The following is a 21,579-nucleotide window of genomic DNA, read 5'->3' as shown; positions in this document are numbered from 1 at the left end:
TTTTGGCCTCATTATTTAATCACAGGACCAGAGCAGAAATACTTAGAATTCTCTCATACTGATTCTTTGTATGAAGGTTAATGCCGTTTTCCACTCCTGTGAAGATCACACATGAATGGACCCTTTGTCCTCCAGAACATGTGAAGTGGATCAGGCTCCTGAAGGAATTAAAGGTTACTTTGAACTTGTTGACATCATTATAGAGCAACATGTTTCATCAACCGATTTTTATTGAACAAAATCAGCAAAGCACCTTTTATTGTGTTCAGCCTTAACATTTGTTCACGTTGATACAGTACTGCGAGCTGTTGGACAGCATGCAGAAAAGGGAATCCTGCCAAAACGGATTAGACAGACTTGTAACTCTAAATTTAAATGTGATCACATGTTGTCTGCAGGGGAAAAAAGCCCCATAAACAAAAAACTCCAGAGTCAGACATCGCAAGTCTCTCATTGTTGTTCCTTTCATGCAATAATTGAGACTGTTTGAGGAGAAATGGTTTATAAAAAAGGAAATTGTTACTGTTTGACTTACAAACTCCCTCTTTTTGCAGAGTTAAAATGTAAACTTTCCCAGTAGTGCAAAGACAGCCCTGATGCCACCTTATGTCCTTTTTGATTTGCAGTATCTCAGCAGTAGTACTATTACAATTATGCATTTAGTAAATAAATCACTTTTTAAAAGAAGTACAGACTTTACAAATGATTGTTCCTCAAATGTTTGCTGTTTTACAAAACTATACAAAGGTACTTCAAGGGGCGGCCGTGGTGCAGCGGTAGGGCGGTCGTCCCATGATCGTAAGGTTGCAGGTTCAATTCCCGCCTTGCACGCCCATGAGTCGAAGTGTCCTTGGGCAAGACACTGAACCCCACCTTGCCTCTGGTGGTAGGCGGGCGCCTGTGCTTGGCAGCGGAGCGACCACCAGTGTGTGACTGTGTGTGTGAATGTGTGTGTGACTGGGTGAATGGGTCTGTGACTGTAAAGCGCTTTGTCCTTGTAGGAAGAAAGGCGCTATATAAGTATACGCCATTTACCATTTACCTACCTGTTTTAGCAGGCAGCTTGGTTTACAGGAAATCATTTAATTTGGGTATATATTTTTGTTACGTATAATGGATCCAATTTTTTCATAAACATGACAACAGATAAAAAAGATATTTTAAGAGCTTTCTCATGCTTGTTTCATATTGAAGTTGATAAGAGTATGGTCCCTGCTCCATCAGAGTTGCCGAGCTTCACGTTTTTGGAGGACTGGAAGTCGTTTTGGATTTCCACAAAGGTCTTGTTTTTTGTTTCAGGAACAACAAGAAAAATGTAGAGTCCCACCAAGGAGCACACAACCAAAAAGACCAGGAAACAATACTGCTGAAGACCAATCTGCGAAAGTAAAAAAAAAAAGTCAGTGCAATGACAACAGATCAACTGCAGAGACATCATATTTGAAAAGAAATGCAAAAAACAACTGTGCACGCACAATAATGAACGGGAAGACCAAACCAACGAAGAAAAAGCTGAGCCAGTTCACTGATCCTGAGATGATGAACGCTGCAGGGCGTGAGGATTGTGTGAACAGCTCTGTGGTGAGGATGTTAGTCACTCCACCTGCAAAGAAGGGGAAAAAATATCAAACTGTTGAAAGAAAAAAAAGAAAAAAACTGCAGCATTTTCCAAATAAATCACATACCTGGTCCGAGGCCAAAACTCAAGATAAAAGCAAAAACACAGGCCATGCTCAGGTATGGAAAAACAGGACTAACATCCTGTTGGAGAAGGAATCACACTAAAGAAATCACAGGGAAAGCTTGAATCATGCATACATGAATATCTGGCTTTGTTCAACTACCTGGAAAGTGAGTGTCAGCGTGAACAGAATGCAGCAGATGCTCATGAGGAAGTATCCTCCAGTGATGAGCACTTTTCTTCCCAGATACTCAATGAGCAAACCCTGTGAGGCACACAGCAAGTCACAAGACTGAACAGACCTTCCAGGCAAGCACATGCGTTAAAGGTCACTGATTTTTCAGGCAACAATGCTGGACTTGTTTCGTGGAACAATTTAAAAATGATTTTGGTTTAGCTTAACAAGACATTTTTGGACCAACTAGTCTTTTCAATGACTTTTCTTTCTTCGAGGAAATGTTAAATAATTAGGAATATAACAAACAGTAAGACATTTTTGACATCTTGAAAATCCCCCTGAAGATGCACGATGGTTTAAAGCTCATCAATTACTGTAATTTAAAAAAACAAACATATTTTTTGTCAATTTTTGCTATTTTTCTGTCTCATGTCTGAGCTTCAGGAAACTCTTTTGAATCTCATGGACTTTAATTTGACAGTTGTGTGATTTGTGATGAAATCAGTTTCTCTGTTATCTAGGAAAAACAAGAAAAGTTTTTCATGAAAAAACAGGAATAGATGCTTCCTCAAAACTCTACTTTATAGTTCATGGATCCATGACTGTAAATTATTCCTCCATGTTCAAAGATTTATCAATTTCCTGCGGTCTTTTGATTGGTGGGGTGACAACCTGTTTCCTGCCTTCGACACTTTTCCATGTTTGTATTATTATAAGCTTATAATATATATAATATGTATAAAGGTTTCACAGTAGGTCTGATGCACAATCCCATGCATAAATGTAATACTGGTCAGGTTCCTACAATTAAATCAATCACACAAAATAAACAAGAAAACAAAAAAATGTATATAAAAAAATAAAACTCATACTTACACACGTTAAAGCAGTGATGCATTCACAGGCACCAGTTCCAACAGTTGCATATGGTATTTTATCATCTGGAATCCCTGATTGCTTAAACACATAGTCAGCATAAAAGTAGATCTAAAAAATGAAAGAAGTATACATTAAAAATATGCTTCTGCACGTTTAGAGTTACGGACTCCTCCTATTTGCAGAGCTACGTACAGCATTGATGCCATTCAGCTGTTGTGCCATGTTGAGCAAAATAATGGTGAGAAGCTGCCAGCGCAAACTGCGATCAGCAAAAAGCTCCCAGGGTTTCTTAGCCTGGAAACCTGCTAAGTTGTTCTTCTCTTTGGTGATGTCTTCCAATGCGGCGTGACAGTCTTCTGCACCATGCAGCTGCCTCAAGGCTGCAGACAGGAAAACACATGACACAGGAAGCTGGAGTTTTCTAAAGACATCATTCTTCTCATCTGATCACCCAACAAGACTTTTTAGGATTTGATCAGCAGGCCTCCTGCGTCAAGCAATGAGGGGGGAATTCACATACTTACTGCAGATAATGGCTCCTGCATTCATTTTAGAGGTTCCCAATGCAACACTCAATTAGTATCAAAATAAAACAGCAGCATACCTTTTTTACAAGCCTCATCATCTCCTTTATCAATAAACAGGTAGCGAGGGCTCTCAGGGAACCATGGCAGAATCAGGAGCTGCAGGATTGCTGGAATGCCGGTGGTGGAGAGGAGGATGGGCCAGTACTCCCTTTTGCCAAGGACTTCTCTAAAAAAAAAGGAAAAAGATAAATTCTTTTAGATCAGCATGCATTTCTAGTTTTGGAAAGAATTACTTTGATTTGCTTTCTAGCTGCTAACTTGAGGCCCATCACTTGTCCAGTTAGGATTCCCCCAGTGATGAAAATGGAGGTCCCCATGCCCATGGCCCCCCGTAACGCAGTCGGAGCGATTTCCCCCAAGTATAAAGGTTGAACACTTAAAGCAATGCCTAAAAATAAACATAAATCCTTGATTAAAAAACATCAGCAAATTAACACTTTTGTCTTATAAAACATACAACACAAATTTAAACAAATGTTTCACCTACATACTACTGTGAAATACTATCCAATTCATTTCAACACATTTGGTGCACTTTGCTGGATTTCTCCCACATTTGCAACACCCAGTGAACTTTATGGAACTCAACTGCGTGCTGTTTTATCTTCTAGCATTTTATCTTGTAGAATCACTTGGTTTGATCATCAGGGTCCTGGTTATAATCTACCACTTTTATCTTTCAGACCAGGAAGAAAGACAGACAGAAGAAGTCTCATTTTATTGAACCGGCATGTGGACCTGTTATGTACGTTTCTTTTAAAGAGTGTGGAGCAACAATGTTAGAAACCAGACCAGATTTTTCACACCAGATTCAGTTGTTACTGGTTCAGCAAACTATTTCCTACGAGTGTTAAATCAGACCTCATTCTCTGCGTGCCACAGCTTGAGTTCACGATTTGGTCAAGTGATGCTTGAGGTTGATCCCTTTTACGTTCAGGCTTTGGTCTTGGAAATCAAATTTAGGTTTATTTGCTAAGTTGTTTTTTTTTTGCAGACAAGTCTTAGGCGCGAGTGTCGGAAACTCATAATTTTAGGGGCTTTGTGTTAAAAGCTTATCATGGTCGGGACCAAATCTTCTCTTTTTTTTGTATATATTTCGTACCTTAAGAAATTCTCTGAACCTAGGATATGGCAAACCGTGTGTTTATACACTGGGATTGTAAATTGATATGTCTGAACAAAAGGTTAATCTGCAAATGTTACATTTGTTCCTGGAACGTTTACCTGCATTTATTCCACTGAAAAAACGACCAATGATGAGCAGCTCAAATAATCCAGCAGACGAGCTCAGACCCATCAGCAGAGCCGCCATCAGAGAAAACAGGTTATTGGTCAACAGTGTCCTTTTTCTGAAACAAATTAGGCATCCATTATTCTACATTAAAAATTAAAGTTAAAAAAGAACAACATTTGTTTTAAATTTTTGTATTTTTTTTATTTATTTGTGCATACCTCCCCAGCTTTATAGACAATGTCCCACCAATTGATACTCCCACAAGTCCTCCTAAGGTGAATATGGACACTATGGTGGACCAAAGGAGGGTGAGAGCATCTTTGGATATGTCACTTTGGTAGCGATTAGCCCAGGTCTGGTTGATGAAGTCTTGCACGTACTGAATGTGACAAAAGACATGGTCAAAACAGCCCACAACACCACATAGACATTTAGTAACATGAAAAATGGTCTACATTCTTACATGTGGATAAGAAAAAATGATACAAAGGTCACAAATACAGAATTTATTGAATTTAAAGATACAGTTCTTCAGTCAAAACCTAATTTTTTTAACAGATAATGCTGGATTTGCAATGATAAATGGACTTTTGAACAATCTATTTATAATTTTTTGCTGTAATATGGGAATCATACTATATTGATTAGCCTGTTTTCTTTAAATGCAGCGTTATGATCACCATAGTGGGCGAATTGATGACAGAGATGTTATATCCATACTGAAAGGTCCCACCAACACAAGCAGCAAACACAGCCAGCAAAAGGGATTTGTTCGGAAACTGGAAAAAGACAGAAACAATTCTATTTAAAAAAAAGATCACAGTCAGAAAGTTGTGCATCCAGACATTGCTCCAAAATCAGATTACATTTAAGAGAACAAACCCCACACATTCCTACCTTTAACCTCTTTGAATCTTTGACTGGTTTGATAAGCAGAGGCTCGTATTCGTCCATATATTCCTTTGGCATTGTTTTTTAAAGAGTCTTACAGTTACAGAGCAGTATGTGCGTCCTTCACTCAGGCGCCTGCTCTCCACAGTAAACTAAAACTGGACGGGAGGATGAGTTTATTCAGAGGAAAATACAATTGATCTGTTGTAGGGAATGAGCATGCAGTGTAAAAAATCTACAGATAATTAATTTGGCTCCACTGGTAATGACATTTTCACAGTGTTTTGACCCCATCAATGCTTTTTAACTGGATCAAAGCAGGCGATGCATCCCCCATTCCTTACAGCTCATCTGCATAATGAGGAAAATGAGTAGTTCATAAATAAATAAACATATACTCAAGGAAGTACATCAATTTCCAACAAAATCTAGGGGAGAATTAAGGCTGATAAATGTGGATGAACTATTAAATAAATCAATAAATAAAATTGCAATTACCCATAATTGAGTAGTTTCTTTAAAAAGGTTAGCATACAATTTTTTTAAAGTAAAAAAAGTTTTCTAATTACTGGTAATTCAAAAGTAGTAAACATGCCCAGGACTCCCCCTGTATGTCAGAAGTTGTAAGTGCATTTAGTAACTTGCTGCATGAACAGAAATGCTTGAGGTTTTTCTGCAATTTTGCAAATAAAACTCTTGAACTTCCCTCTAATTTTTTTATTTTTATTTTTTAGTTTTATTGCAAATGATACAAACATGGTTAGAGTACGGAGGCTGAAAATGGCCAAATCTACACGAGTTATTTTTGTTTCACAACATTCATTAAAAAAAAAGAAAAAGGGGAATATTTGTCCATCACAGACTAATTATTTAAGGATATGTGAATTATTCCATTTAGAAACATCTATGAAAAACAGGAAATGAATATACTTAATTTTATAATAAAAAATGTCAAAACCTACTAAATGCATTTTTGCAAAATAGTGTCTCCACTTATCTTTACACATGAGCCACAAACCATATAATTCATTAAAAGGTCAGATGTATTGATACATGTTTAAAATGCAATTAGAATGTAGATTTTCAGCTTACCTTGTCATTTGATTCTGATGTTGCTTCATTGAAAATCATTTTAACTCCAAAAGAAAGTTTTTTGTCCCACAGTCAGTGAAGCCTCCTTACATAATGGCAGACCGCTGTAAGGTGCAACACACTGCCCCAGCTCAGGCGCTGAGAAACTCCTTGAAGCACATTCCTGTATTGTACATTCATTCTTGATCTCCTTTAGCTGTGAAGGATCTGATAAAACAAAACACAATACTCTGCCTATGCTGTATATTTTACAGAGTACTAGCAATATTTTTCAGTATCTTAGCTCGATTACTACTGTTATTCAGTGTTTGCAAGAATGCATTATGCTTACCAAAATGCATCCTGTAGCAATTTCTACTTGTCATTCTTTATTTTATTTTTAGAAGTTAACAGCAATTTATCTATATGTGAAATGATCAACAAATAATTACTGTGATGAATGCAGTGGAAAATTACAATTAGTAAGGTGCTGGATGCATTTGCACAATATTTTATAAACGTCTTTTTTGAGAATCAGTCGTTAAGAACAAATGTATATGTGATGTGTAGACCCACACAGGCCATGTTAACTTTCATCACACAGGCTTTAAAGTTTTCTTTTTCTAAATTTAAGTCCTGTTTGATGAAAAATGATTTTATTGACTTTCTAAGTGGGCTTGGGAGAGAAAGAAAAATTGGATTTGGACATTTTCTATGTAATTTCTAGACGTAAACCTCAGGAAAACATGTTAATAGCATCATTTTATGGACTGTTAAAAAAAGCCTTAGAAAAAATTAGTCTTTAATCTGATCTGGGTTTTTTTATGTAAGACTGTTTAAATGTGTTTTTAAATCTATTTTGTCTGATTTTCCTTCAGCTTCTGCAAATATACCATTTCATGTAATAAAGTTCCCATTAAATCAGTTTTGCTCAAATGTCAGTATTGATGTTGGAGTTGTAAATTGGATGACATCCATTGAAATTCTCGGGCAGGTTCACAAGAATTCCTGCAATGACCTTTGCGATCACACTGGGTTGATTAAAATATGCAAACGTTGGCTTCAAACATTTTAGATTCGAGTCAGATTGACTCAAAGAAATGACGATCCCGACCTCAAATAAAAAGAAATCATGTGACATTACATCAAACTTTTTACAAAGTAATGTAAGAACACCAAAACCCTTTGGGGGTTGACCAGGAGTCTGTATTCTGATATTTTCAATGCTAACCAACTTTAAATAATGTGTGGTGAGATTTAGTATTTTTCTTTTTTCTAAAAAACATTTTTTAATAAATCCATTGGCAGCATCCATACTGATCGCTGTCCATGTTTTATGTCTGAAGAAGACTTTTTTCTCAAACAAGTTGCATTTTGAGTTTCTTTTAAATTTGAACAAAAAAGTTCTGAAAGGTTATAATACAACTTGTTCCTCAAAATGATAAATAAAAAGTTATTACACCTAAAGTAACTGTTAGTTGTTCATGGCATAATATAGGAAGTCCATATTTACTTCCAATAAGTACCTGTATACCATAGCTAGCAACTGTAAAATTAAATTTTGTTAAATGTATGTTATTAAATGTTATCTAATGACAAGTTATCTTATGTTATCTGTATTTTAAGATTATATTGTAATCAAGATGCTAATGAAAAACCTGTTTCAACCATCAACTTTATCATATTAGATACAAAAAAGGAATTCCTCTTGTGCTACTCCTTAAATTATATTTTCTGAAAGACAATCAAGATGAACATTTAAAATCTTTTATTAGTTTCAAAATTTAAAATGTTTATAAGTGGACTTCAAAAATATTTTTCTGTTGTGACATTTTCTTGCCAGGTCGAAAATTCAATTTTAGAATGTTTAAGGATTACAATTAAGTTTTTTATTCTCTTTTGGAATAGACAGAAAAATACGTGAACAGATTGTGAATAAATCCCAACATGTATACATCAACTTAATTATTATTATTTTAAATTTTATTTTATTTTGAATGATCTGACCGGAAGGTGGCGCTTTTTCCGTTTAGGACCGTGGTCCTGGGTGTAACCTTAAAATCTTTCCCCCTAGAGGAGTAAACCTCAGATATTCGCTTGTGCTGTGTACACAATGTCGGGCAGAAAGCCCCGGTCTGTGGCGAATCCTCTGGAGTCTGCTATCACTACACCAAGTGAGAGGATACTAAGGGAATGCCACAATTTGTATATCGACAGCGAAAACGGTAAATAATAAATTCACGGAAAATGGGGGAAAAAAAGGTATGCCGTTAGTTAAGTTAGTTAAATCAGAAAACTAAGCGTGTTTTTTCCACGTGAAGAAGCGCAAGTTCCCCTGCACGGACTGAGGTGTGTGCGTTTCGGGCTGAAACTCTTCCTAAGCGGGCAGCAGCTGCAGCTGCTGTCAGTGTCAATCGCCGGACACACAGCGAGCTGCTGGCGCCCTGTCTGTCAGGGACAGTGTTCATGTCCGTCTCAACTCATTAACATAAATTAAACTTTACTATAGTTTTTTTTTTATTTGTTGCAGAATGTTTCTACAGTTTGCTTAAAATCAGTGTGGAGAATTAGTAGTTAAAATGTAAACAAAAAATAAATAAGAAATCATACTAAATTATATGTGACAAATATGCAAAGACGATTTTTTTTAACATCGGACAATTTTGGGGGGTTTGTTTTTAGTTTTCATTTTGGCACGCTCTCTTTGTGACAGTGTCCTGCTGTGCTTACAGGTCATTCGACAAAGGTTCCTGTCTGAAAGTGGTTCTTTCATTTTCTCTTTTGTCATTTTCAAACAAAGCTGCAATCTTTTTATTCTACCAATATCCGAGCTTCCAACATTTAAAGCCTAGTATTAAAATGATATCTACTAAAATTTACGTCTGTTTTCTTATTGAATTTGTTTTATTGTTCACCCTATTTTGATATTACCATAACAACAATGACAAATCAATTTGTAAAAGTAACATGATTATAAATTTAGAAATCTGAGGCAGCTTGGTTCTAAATAGAGCTAAACAGAAATAAAATAAAAGTTAAAATATTCAGTCTCAAAGAAAAAATTGAGTTTTTCAAATGATGCAACTTTTCTATGTGATTTTCGACCATGTTTTAACAGCAAGTTGCTCACTTAGAAATTGTCAGTAATCAGTTGATAATATAGTTTATGACAAATATGCATTCAGTTTAAATTGACACTTTGTCACCCACATCATTTTATTTTTCTTTGTTTTTCTTATTTCAATAAATTTGATAACTCAAGTTTCTTTGTCAACATATAATTTGTGTGTGTGTGTGTTTTTAAGGCCTGGTAAAGATCGCCAGCTGCCTGGGAGTTCGGCTCCTCCCCCCGAGAAAGAAGATCATTGTGATGATATTGGGTAACCACTCTGCAGGGAAGAGCTCCTTCATTAACTGGTAAGATGTAGGATTTACAACCTCAGCACTAAACGACGTGACCCCCTTAATGGTCCTGCTTCATGATTGAGTGACATTAAGAGTTAGGATGAGGTATCTCCTCCGTAAACTAAAAACTAAACACAGATCTGGACAAAAAAGTTTATATTTCTCCTTTATGAAACCCACCATAATACATTTAAACTGACAGTTAACAAGACGTGATAACGTACTGGAAAATCACCAAATAAAAACAAATGTATATACTTTGGATAAATGATCTGCATTTGCGGTGTTGATTTCTAAAATACCGGTAGTTATTTTTTACATTATAATTTAAGTAATTCATCTTTGTCTTGTCAATATTTCAGGATTCTTAATTCTGTCTGATAAAGTTAGGAACTGGATAATAATAAATCATGTAATAAAATGGTTACGGTAGAACAGGGGTGGGATTATATAAGTTTGCTTCCTTCCACTCCCTTTCAAGCAATATTTATTAATATGTCTAATTATCCTAAGTTTGATTCGTCATTGTATGAATGTATAACTGATGATTGCATTGTTTTTGTGTATTATTCTTATTTGATTGCTTGAAAAAAAACATTTCAAATCAAAATCAAATCAAAAATGTTGGTTTGTCAAAAATTTCAACCGATTCATTAAAAAAATAAACCAATAAGACAGACATGCATTAAAAAAACTATGTTTTTTCTAAAAAAAATCTTGAAAATAATTTTACCCCCAACTCAGGCAAGTGAGACCTGCAGCTCTATGGATGTTATTGAAGAGTCTTTTCAAGCTCCGGGAGGGGGTCACAGTTTGATTTGACCAGTCTGCCACTTAGTTTGCTCTGCAAAAAAAGTATTTAACAGTTAAAGAGAAGAATGAAAACTCTGTTCTTCATGTGTTTTCACTAATTCCCAACCTAAATCCCATTGCAATCTGCGTGTTCTTTCATAAATGTACAAAAACCAGTACAAGATTCATGCAAGATTAGCAGAAACCCCCTGCAGTGCAGCACTTGGTTCTGTTAAAGGGGGGGGGGGGGGGGGGGGTGTTGGTGTGTTTGAGACATAAAGGAACCAAAGGCTTAATTGGGGGGGGGGGGGGGGGGGGTACTTGGGGACTCTCATAATGCAGGTAGAAAGATATTACCACAATAAAAGATATTAGTGCTTTTTGTTTTCAGTTTTTGCAAATGTAATGAAAACAAAACTCTAGAGCAATAATTAGCTGTCAATCCTTAAATGTAAAGTTGCTTGCTTGCTTGGTTTTGTTCAGCATAACAACATCTGGAGTCATTTGTTTTATTTATTTTTTCTTAAAGTAAAAAGTTTCAGTTTCAGACTCTAATCAAACCTTCTTTAAAACATTGTTCTGGTTCTGTCTGTGTTTAAAAATTGCTTCACTTTGCTTCAAATTGCTTCAAAACCTCTCAAAGTCCAAAGGACTTAGTTTGCAAAACATTTCAGTATTCAGTCATTCAGACATGCATATTTTTGAAGCAGGTGTCGAATAAATAACCTGGTCCGCAGGTTTCTTCATGATTTATGTGGGGAGGACAGAATTATTGATGATAGAAGTCCTTGTTGGAACAAGTTTGTCTGTTTCAAGTCTAACTAGTTTTTTTCCTATTTTTAAAGTTCCTTGAAATCATTTTTTTGAAATTATTTCTAAATGTTTCTACATTGGTTTGTGTGTTGCACCCTCCCAGTTGATAAAACTGCTGATTATTATTATATATGAATTCTTCTGAGCTAAAATTCCAATGCATCAGTTCATCTTTTGCAAATGTCTGCATGTGAACATGTGCTCTGACAAATGACAGTTTCTGTTTTCCATAAACCTGTTGGCTCCTGTTGGTTTTGGCATTTGTAGGTATGTGGAGGAGCACATTCAGAAAACAGGTGTTGCCATTGAAACCCAGGGGTTTACTTTCATCACAAGCGGTCGCAAGAGGGAGTCGCTGACGGTAAGAACAGCAGCACTCCACCGTTTGTAATGACACGTTCTCGTCTGTGGAGCCTGGAATAAAATATTTGAATGATTTTAGAATATTGTCCAGTGTCTTTGAGGTGTTGTAAAGTCTAAAAGCTGACAGGAAAATAAAATCTGTGAAAGCTCTCCTTCCTGCGGTGAGGTGCTAAAGTCTCTCACTGAAGGCCAGCCATGGTCTCATGCAGAGCATGATGATCATGATGATGATTATGATGAAGAAGAAGAGTCCATGTCCATGATGGATTCCGATTTCCGGAATCGGATCTCCGCACCAGTTTATTGATCCTCTTCCTGTTCCTGTCAGTTCGCACCCCAACCCCGCCAGCAGCTAACTCCACAGAAGAGAGCAGATGTAACAACGACTCTTTAAGAGTCCTGAAAACGTAGTCTCCTAGCCTCTCCTGCGATCTGCATTGGCTTCTTTGGGACCATTTTCCTGTTGCCAAATGACAAAAAAAAGGTTAACCTTTTAACATTTTGACACAACTAAACCTTTTTTTTTCTTGCTTTTTTCCCACTTCAGAATCATTTTTTTTCTTTTCTAATTTGGTTTGGGCACATTGAGAGAAGGGACACTGATTATGTTGGTAAACGGATGCTGAGGTTGGAGCTGGAGGAATAGCAAAGAGGAGGTTCAGGGATGTGCTGAGTTATAGGTGGTTGGTGTTAGCGATGATAGATGGATGGAGGCTGATGACTTGCTGTGGCGCCCCCTAAAGGATGCAGCCAAAAGGCAAAGATGAACAGAATTTTTTTTCCAAAAAGTCTTTTTCTTTTATATTTGAAATCAAAGCTCCAATAACTTTGAAAGGTAAAGAAATGGGGTTGTAGTCTGTGCACATACACTGAAGGTCCAGGTGGCTCTTCATCCTTTAATCATTTTCTTCTATCTGTGCATCTCTTCCTGTGGTGAACAAACATGAATAATATATTTACAGTGGTGGACTGCAGACGGGGAAACCTGGAAATGACTCTGCTGCAGAAACATGTGGATTTTTCCTCACTGGTTCTTTCTCACATTGCGTTGAAACTCTTTCACAGGGGAATGCAACACTGCATCTATACCCTCACTTTCGCCCCCTGCTTGAGTTCAAAGGTAAGACTTCTTTTTCAGATTTTTATTCTAGAACTCCCAGTAGGTTGCTCACAGGTTCACATTTTGCTGTAATTCATCAGAAACGGGAGCAACAATAGTGTCCAAAGAGGAAAACAGGTAGATGAAAACCTTATTGATTTTTTTTTTCTTTCCACAGGAAATGAAATTGTTCTAGTTGCAGCAACCTCATTCAGTCATTACACTCTGGCAGCAGAAGAAAATAAAATTTGGTGAACACGCGACAGTTTATTGCAGCTTCAGATCAGACAAATAAGATACCCGCTTGAAAATCTAAATGGTTTATATGTGTCACAGAGTAGGACAGAGGTAAAACATGGTTTTTCTGTGATAAATAATTAGCAAAACAGAAATTCATCCTATTGAACGAGCTTATTCCTGCTGATTTTATACATCTAAAGATGTTTATCAGAATTGCAAAGCATTGAAAAAAATTCTTTGTTCTTTTGAAAGTTAATTATCTAAAGGTGCATTTTTTGATTGCATCTTTATTCCCTCGATTTTTAAATGTCACAATATAAGTATTACAGTGAAATGCTTCAGTTCCAATGGCTTTTAAATGGTTGTCTGGTCGTGGGAGGACATCAGTGCCTGAGCAGAGGGGTGTGGAGTGGGTGAGTGAGGGTGATGTGTTTGTGCGTGTGCATGCTGTGTGGAGAGTGAGTGCTCTCTGGGTGCGTCTCTCTGTATGGTGTATGAGTCACAAGCCCCATCGACGGCAGTGCAGTGTAGACAGAAAGAGCTGCTGGGAAATGTCACGGCCGTTCGAGCAGATCCAAGCAGCAGAGGCTCCGCGCTCCGGGCCGGAGTGGTCTGCTGCTGGATTCTTTTCTTTTTTCTTGTAGGATCTTCATTTGGACTTCCTCTGGAAACACTTCTTCCCAGGCGTTTGTCTAGCTGTCACAGCCTCTTAGGATGACTCATCGGAAAAGCGTCTTATATCAGCAGCTGCTGATCATCCTTTAGGATTGACATGGAGAAGCCTCCCAGTATCTTCTGCTCGCTTGATGGATGAAAATTCTGCTACTTCCATCAAGTTTTAGCCAACAAACCTTCTAGACCCTTTTTACCTAAATATAACAGTTAAAAGTTATTTTAGTCTAGAATGATGCAGCATTATTGCAGCCTTTGCTCTTTTCCTTGTGCACGTGATCCTGAGAACAGCCCCTCGTACTTTGAGGGACTTACCATGCAGTGGCGAGTATCTTGAATTGCTTCTATGTTCAGCTTTTATCTGACTTTTCTTTTTTGACACGCAAATAAACTAATGGGTCCTGAAGGCTTTTACATGCACATGCATGCATTGGTAATTTGGGAAATTAGCGCTTAGTTGACAGATTTTGATCACATCTTTATGCAGACGAATGAACGAATGCATGCATGCAAAAAAAAAAAAAGGATTCTCTTACAGGTTTTTGTTGTTATCCAACTTTAGAATCCCACTTTTAGGGTTTATGTTTGGTATTTTACTGAGAAATATGAGGATATGCTAATGCACCATGAGAGCAATGCTCTGCACTGCACAGGGCTGGGATTTGTGCTGCCTGTTGACACATGCCGTTTTGTGTCAAACTGCCCCAGCGCCTCTGTGCCTGGAGGCTGCAGGAGACTGTGCATTCGGCAGCGGGGGGGGTGTTGTCCCGGCTGTGATGTTCAGATGCTGTGTAGGTGGGGCAGTTGCGTGCTAGCAGCAGTGGAGTGTCTTAGCCGGGCAGTGCGTTGCCTCACAGTCGTTCTTCACTGGCTAGCTTTATGTCCCACGCCCCACCGTAAAGCTGCCAGTTGAAGAGCTGTTGTGTGTAACCATGACAACAGACCTTTCTGCAGAGGGGAGGATCTGAGAGACGAAAAAGATGTATCAATAAGAGGGTGGGGCTTTTCTTAACAAAACAATCCTGATACGTGTCTCTTAAATGATCAGTTGCTCCTAAATCACAGCAGGGAAATGTTGGACAAATTAACTTTCCTCAATCTCATCTTCACGATTCTTGCTTAGATCTCCAAGTACTGACCATGCTGCAGCCATTAGTCCTCCAGAACAAAAAGAACTGTTGTGGCAACAGGGTCCTGCAGGGTCTCTTGTGTTTTTAATGTGTTATTCCAAAAGAAGCATTGTGCACACACAGCATTTCTGTCTTTCAGGCGTCACAGACTACCTGTCTGCAGAGATCTCCACCTCAAAACAGAAGAAGTTCAGTTTGGTAACATTTGTGGACACTCCGGGTTTGGTGGACGGAGACATGATCTACCCGTTTGACGTTAACAGTGCCATCACCTGGCTCGGTATGATTCTTTGACCCCCACTTTAGTCTCCAAGCCTTAGAAAGCTGTTGTGTTTCACTAACTAGTTACTTTTCCTTGCAGGAGAGCAGGCAGATTTGGTCTTTGTGTTCTTTGACCCGATGGGTCAAGCACTGTGCAAACGTACGCTTAACATAGTGGAGAAGCTGAGTGAAAAATGCAGCGACAAACTGTATTTTTATCTCAGCAAAGCAGACGAAGCTGGCAAGGAGACGGACAGGCAGGTTGGACTTTTTCCCTTTGTTCATTTTCCTTTCTTGTTCTACTTATAATTATTTTAAAAAATGATTCTTAAAATGACACAAGTGTGTTTTCTTTTTAGAGAGTAATGATGCAGATTGTTCAGGAACTGTGTCGGCGTCCAGGTCTCAACAAATGTGGTTTTGATATGCCAACGATATACATCCCCAACCCACAGAAGGTGCTGTTGTTTTTCTATGTATTATTGTTTTTTGTGGCGTTTACATCAGATCTTATTGACGGTCTCGTCGCGAAGGTCTGTGATGTTTCAAGGGGCCATCGATTAAGCTTCGTAAATTTTCCAATCTGCTCGTTTCGACGGCCTTCAACCAGAATCCTCCGATCTCCAGCAGCTCAGGGGTTGTAAACTATGGCCTGCGCCCCTGAATTATCGCTGCGCCACCTTGTGATCTACAGCCTCAAACCTCTGCACTGCACAATAGATTAGTCATTCCCTTTAGGCCTTCAGTTTTCCCGTCCTTTTGCCTAGCAAGTGCAGCCTCAATTCCTGCAAAGTAGACAAGTCTGTTTGTTGAAATATCCATACTTTGTCTTTTTTGATTCAATGCAATCTATTGCTTTGGTTTTTAGCCGAGTAGATGTGTGAACCAGATCGACAGCGTTTGTCAGACGATCGAGAAGACCATCAACCAGGCAGTTCAGAAGACTCTGGATCAGCTGGAGAAAGACTGTGACCTCATTTGCTCCAGCATCAACAGCAGACTGGACCAGGACAGGTCAGTGTGGCCTTTTAGCTAATGATCTAATAAACCAAAGTCAGTCGGGTGTCCAATGCTGTGTTAGCTTTTGCAAGATGGTAGAAGCTCCAGAAATATTTATTAAACCCCTTTTCGTACTCCGCACAGGGCTGATGTGACTTACAACAGAAGTGTGCGCCTCCATGCATTTCTGTGTGGCATTTTGGGCATTTTCCTGCCTCTCCTCTTCATCGTCAGTTTTATCGTGAACACCGTTTCTAAAGAGCAGCTGGATGAGCTGTTTGGTGAAAGTTCAGCTCGGACAGTCACAGTCCTCACAGTAAGTCTTTGCACCCTTTAAAACAACTGGAAAAAAAAAATCCATTCTAGAATATATTTCATTCCTTATTTCTGAAGTACTCATTTGTCTGTTTGTGATTATTTAAATAAAGATCGCCAGCTGCAACCACACATTATGTGGTTATGATGCAGTATTTAAAGCTCTCTGAACCTAAATGTTTACCTCTTGTAAAACACAAGCAGATGCCCAGACTTGTCAACGCTGCCATATTTCTTATTTATTAAATGCTGGGTGTACTTTGATGGCTCACTGTTTTGTAGTGGAAACAATTGTGTGGGCAAAAAATAAAAAATTACTCTGCAACCACTAGGGGTCTTAATACACCAGCGAGTTTACGTCTAAAAAGGCAGTTTGTTAATAAACTCCTAAGCAGCATAGCAGACACTTCAGCCTGGTTTAATGTCAATATTTCACAGACCGGCCTGTACAAGGCCGAAGTAGGATTTTTTTTTTACTTCCAGTTTTCCTTAACTTTTGAGGCTAAAGTTAAAAATATCTGCAGCTGCTTTAAACTTATTTTGTAGAGTAGATTTTAAGTAGAAACCATTCAAATGTGATATAGATTTTCCCTTAAAACACAACTGTTTAAGTGGAAGCTAGAAAAAATCGGATGCCAACTTAAGCCTCATCCGACATTTAAGGTGCAACAGATAAAAAGAAAAAGAAAAATGGTCATCACTACAACTGGTAGTTTCTTCATATAATAATAAACGTGAATCCACTGTTGGAGCAACTTTATTAGCAGAATCCTGGTAATGTTAGACAGACATTTTTTTATGGTCAACTGTGTCACGGACCGGTACCAGTCTACGGCCCGGGAGTTTGGGATCACTGCTCTAAAAAATAAAACATTCACCTTAAAACAATATGTGACACAGTCAGGATTGCACCGAACTGTGGTTTAGAGTATCAGAAAGGGGAAATGGGTGCAGCATGATGGCTGTCCTCTATGTGCCTCACAGGGGTTAGTGATGTATGGATGGGACTGGATACCAGAAGATGGACAGGTGCTGTTTGTCATCCTTTTTGGTGCTTTTTGCTACCTCCTGCTTTTCCTGGCAAAATATTTTGCAAGGTAATTATTTGACATCTTTCATATCTTCTGGATTAACTACTGAAGATCTTTTTTCTCCCATATTGTAACCAAAAGCAAACTCGGAATAGGAAAGTGAATGATATGAGCATGTCCTGGAGCACAGGATACAGCAGGGTTCTGTTTCTGAGATGGGATAGATTTCAGCCACAAATGCGTTTTTGTTAGATCAATGTTACAATTTTGGTATTGTATGTGGACCCAGATATTAAAATATCATGTGGAAATTACAAACAAGTATTTTGAGTACTTGAATATTTTAGTACTTTGAGTTTTGGTGTCTTTTGAAATCATCAAACTCTGTTTTGTAATTTTAGGCGTCAAAATTAGTTACTAATTAGGAAAAGTGTTGATCCAAGCAAGATGGGGAAATAAAATAAAAAACTGTTTAAACTGAAAACTATTAAACTGTGCTTAGTATTTTCTACTAAAGCTGTGGCCTGAAAACGACTGGATAAAGCCTTTTATTTGAAATCTGCATATTTGTTGCCTTAAAACTGTTTTTTTTTAAGGAAAATATGTTCAAAATCAACCGTCTTTAATAGAATATTACCCACAATTGAAGTATAATTTCAAACATACTACCACTGAAGTTTCATAACACTTGTGTGCTCTTCATTGTCAGTCGAAGAAATAAAACCCTTACGAAAAAGGAGAAAAGGAAAATGGTGGAATACAGTGACTATATTCACGATATCGTCAAAACCAAAAAGGTACAATTTGTTTTTTTAGTTTTCTATTACATATATGCATAAACAGTTTTGTTTATACGATTCCATTTAGGATTTAAACTTAGCATTAAATTAAATGTGTGCATGCATTGGATGTGCTCCTCTCCTCCTATAGTTTCTTTTTAATCCGATTTTACTTTCCAACTGCAATCCCAAGGCTTTTATCGACTTAATGAAGCATGTTTTTACTCAACTAAAGCCATTGAAATACTTTTATTATTCAAGTTCTAAACATCATCAACATGGTTTATTTTGCTTCCCAGGGTAAACTGTACGAATGGTACCTTCAGCAGTGCGCGGCAGAAAACGACCTCTGAAGATTGTAGGAAACCTACACATCTGTCAGTGTGTGAGGAGGCATTTAGAATGTAGTCAGAAATGTATGATCCTGTTTTTGTTCTCAATCACAGGTGTACCCTTTAACGGGGTAGCACAGATCACACTGTCAACAGTTATCATCTCAGCCAGCAGTTTGAAAAGTGCCTTGTGTATCAGCCATCTGACCAGCTGTGATTGGAGCTGATAAAAACTTAGCAGTACTTGTTTTTTTTACAAAAAGGACTTTTCTGTCTTTGTACTTGGCTTCTAAGCAAACAAATCTAAAGCTCTCACTGCCTAGTCCTGACAGAAGCGTGACCCATGTGAATGTTGCTTTTGTATGCTGGCAGTGAAGCTGCAATACTGTGATAATAACCGGCTGACTATTATGTAGTCATCAAATCTTCCTCTGCCTCCAAAGAGTCAATCTCCCCAGTGAGTTTTAATGTGGTGATGTATTTTTGAATTTTGTCTTAGTTCACTCATCGTTTGTTTTAAAATTGATTGTGTGCGGTACTTAAATAAAAGTGTGTATAAAGGTGATGGGCAGGGATCTGAAGGGCTGGTCCTCACTGCCAAATTCCTCAATCGGTTTGATTTAGGATTAAAATCTCATAACTCGCATTAATTCAATAGGATTCACTTCATAATATGAGGTAATTAAAATTCTTAAACCATTTTTGTTTGGTAATAATAAACAAATTTTATGTAATTTTCAAGGTGAAGAACGGTTTGAGTTGCATTAATAAAATTATACATTTCCCTGCAAAAACTCATACAAACAGATTTTGGTCTAAAAAATAAACCCATTAACCTCTTAGGACCTGAGCTCTTATTTGACACGGCTTTTTATTTTATTTTATTTCTGCTAAAGAAGGCCCCAGATAAACAGAATGAACTGCTGGGGTAGTGTAACCCCATATGGGATGTTCACATATGTGGATGCCAGGTCTTAAAGAGGTTAAAGAAGATTTAATTCATGGATTTTTATCAGTGTTCCATTTTGTAAGTAAATATTGATCCTTTTTTACTAAACACAGCCCTACTCATCATAACTCCTACTTTGCGAATAAGCACTGAAACCTTTTGCATCTCCAGAGGCATTAATCTTTTAAAACCTTCATGCCAGTCCTTCTCTGTATACATATTTATCAGTCTCAACAGATAAGGTGCTTTTTTTTTAACAGGATGCACCGATCCAAATCAACATCAGAGCTAATATTCACATTTTCTTATAAATTAAATATTGTTTGTATTGATAGAACATTCAGTGTTTTACTGTTATGTGCAGTTATGTAATAATGCTGAGCTTTTAGCTTTGTTTGGCCCAGTAATTAATCGTGAAGTTACTGAAAGCAAAACACATCTAAAAAGCACTTAGATGAACTCATCTGGTTAAAAAAAGGAGATTTGCAAACCAGTCAAGGTCCAAATGAAGTAAAATCTCATTTTTAAAATATCTTAAGCAATGGATATAATCTGAAAGCCTATATAAGTATTTTGACATTTAAACAATCAAAACATTTAAAGCATAACATTTGATGTAAGCTTAATTTCTTCTTGCAGGACTTTTAAAATCCTCACAGTTTTCCTCAATTAGTTTTTAATTATTTTACAAGAAAGAGGGAACGGTAACTGATCATTTTTTATTAAACTCAAATAACTATTTGTTTTGAAAATATATTAGTAGTTTGTCTAATAACGATCAAGATTAAGTCTTGATACAGTTGGGTTAACATCTAAAGGCTCTTAAGTAATAAATAATTATAAAAAAGTACGGCTGAAAAAACCCAAAGTTACTCTCTTAATCAAATCGCTTTCAGTGTCGGTCACTAACAGAAGAAGAACCTTTGGCGATGAACATGATAAATCATATCATGAAGTCTTTTGAAAATGCTTTCCAAATGTTGAAGCTTCTTAACAGTGGTGCCTGTGCATATGTGGCGTCTAAAGCAAGGGCCTGTTTAAAATTCAACTTAAAAAATAATCACACTGAATGTTCTTGGGCATTATATGTATAAACTCAAATGTTTATACATATAATTTTTAGATCGGAGTTTTAAAGGTTGAGAACATTTGGATCAGTGCATCCTCATGATTTGTCCAAGATGTTTAAGAAAAAAATCGACCTCTGGGCTGTTTGCAATAATATCATGAACTCTTTTTAGTTTGATTGTGTGTGTCATGTTTCCAGACATCTTTAGAATTGTATATTTTGTGTTCTTTTTATTAGTTTTTGTAACTTGTAAAAACAATAAACTCTTTATAATCCTTCTGTTGTGGGTTTTTCCCTTCTCTTTCAAGATGCTGCATTATCAGTTCTGACTGTAAAATAAATGACAGAATGTTTCTTTTTTTAACCTGTCTTCAATGTGTTGTGGTTTTCACTAAACTCAAGAATTAACACCTGCAACAACATAAAAAAAACTTGTATTTAGTGTGTGGAAGACTTTATTTCATGGTTTAATTACAAAAATGCCACGTGTGACTTTTCAGGAGGAAGAACAACGCTTTCATTTGTTGTAGAGTTTCAGTGTCAAGACTTCAGCAAGGATCTTCCAGAAAATAATCAAACATCTGTGGAATGCTTTAAAACTTTTCAAGCATTACAAAGAGAAAATCGAACATCTAGTGAAACTGCAACAATTGGGGGCCCTCAGTTCCCTGAGTAACAACAAATTTCCCTATGAAGGTGCCAATCTTAAAAGACAAAAAGCCGCTACTCCTTTGGAGAGGTTTGTTAAAAATGGTTTCAGAACCAGAACTTCATTTATGCAACGTGCTAAGACGGCAACCAATAACAAA

General features: G+C 37.3%; 2 protein-coding genes across 3 annotated transcripts; one reads left to right on the top strand and one right to left on the bottom strand.

Moving 5' to 3' along the window:
• Positions 1–212: 212 nt before the first annotated feature.
• On the bottom strand, positions 213–6,647 carry slc2a11b (solute carrier family 2, facilitated glucose transporter member 11-like). Of its 2 annotated transcripts, none has more exons than XM_020705587.2 (12): positions 6,543–6,647; positions 5,240–5,338; positions 4,778–4,938; positions 4,550–4,674; positions 3,584–3,713; positions 3,343–3,491; positions 2,931–3,118; positions 2,736–2,846; positions 1,845–1,946; positions 1,686–1,761; positions 1,476–1,603; positions 213–1,378 (listed from the first exon to the last, which is right to left on the bottom strand). In XM_020705587.2, the coding sequence occupies exons 1-12, from the start codon at positions 6,579–6,581 to the stop codon at positions 1,184–1,186; spliced, it is 1,503 nt and encodes a 500-aa protein (XP_020561246.1). In that variant the 5' UTR covers positions 6,582–6,647; the 3' UTR covers positions 213–1,183. The 2 variants fall into 2 exon arrangements, with proteins under 2 accessions (XP_020561246.1, NP_001267781.1); NM_001280852.1 differs by lacking the exon at positions 6,543–6,647 and adding an exon at positions 5,457–5,528 and having other exon boundaries at positions 1,184–1,378.
• Positions 6,648–8,585: 1,938 nt separating this feature from the next.
• LOC101158774 lies at positions 8,586–21,049 on the top strand. The gene is made up of 12 exons (XM_004072610.4): positions 8,586–8,746; positions 9,827–9,938; positions 11,799–11,892; positions 12,960–13,014; positions 15,175–15,315; positions 15,397–15,557; positions 15,656–15,754; positions 16,165–16,310; positions 16,440–16,611; positions 17,595–17,707; positions 18,351–18,438; positions 18,720–21,049. Exons 1-12 carry the CDS (start codon positions 8,635–8,637, stop codon positions 18,771–18,773), a joined length of 1,347 nt encoding a protein of 448 aa, XP_004072658.1. The 5' UTR covers positions 8,586–8,634; the 3' UTR covers positions 18,774–21,049.
• Positions 21,050–21,579: the final 530 nt, after the last annotated feature.

Source organism: Oryzias latipes, chromosome 9 (assembly GCF_002234675.1).
Source record: "Oryzias latipes chromosome 9, ASM223467v1".
NCBI classification, from domain to species: Eukaryota; Metazoa; Chordata; class Actinopteri; order Beloniformes; family Adrianichthyidae; genus Oryzias; species Oryzias latipes.
Note: the sequence above shows the minus strand (reverse complement) of the source record. Positions and strands in the feature narration are given on the sequence as shown.

What these genes read in the sequence shown, in the direction of transcription:
- LOC101158774 (XM_004072610.4), top strand. Translation starts at nt 8,635, where the DNA reads ATGTCGGGCAGAAAGCCCCGGTCTGTGGCGAATCCTCTGGAGTCTGCT. An exon ending in CAGTGCCATCACCTGGCTCG is followed by an intron (nt 15,316 to 15,396) that starts GTATGATTCTTT and finishes TTTTCCTTGCAG; the next exon opens with GAGAGCAGGCAGATTTGGTC. An exon ending in ATATCGTCAAAACCAAAAAG is followed by an intron (nt 18,439 to 18,719) that starts GTACAATTTGTT and finishes TTTGCTTCCCAG; the next exon opens with GGTAAACTGTACGAATGGTA.
- slc2a11b (NM_001280852.1), bottom strand. Translation starts at nt 5,528, where the DNA reads ATGCCAAAGGAATATATGGACGAATACGAGCCTCTGCTTATCAAACCA. An exon ending in TGATGAGGCTTGTAAAAAAG is followed by an intron (nt 3,119 to 3,342) that starts GTATGCTGCTGT and finishes TCCTGTCTGCAG; the next exon opens with CCTTGAGGCAGCTGCATGGT. An exon ending in GAGTTTTGGCCTCGGACCAG is followed by an intron (nt 1,604 to 1,685) that starts GTATGTGATTTA and finishes CCTTCTTTGCAG; the next exon opens with GTGGAGTGACTAACATCCTC.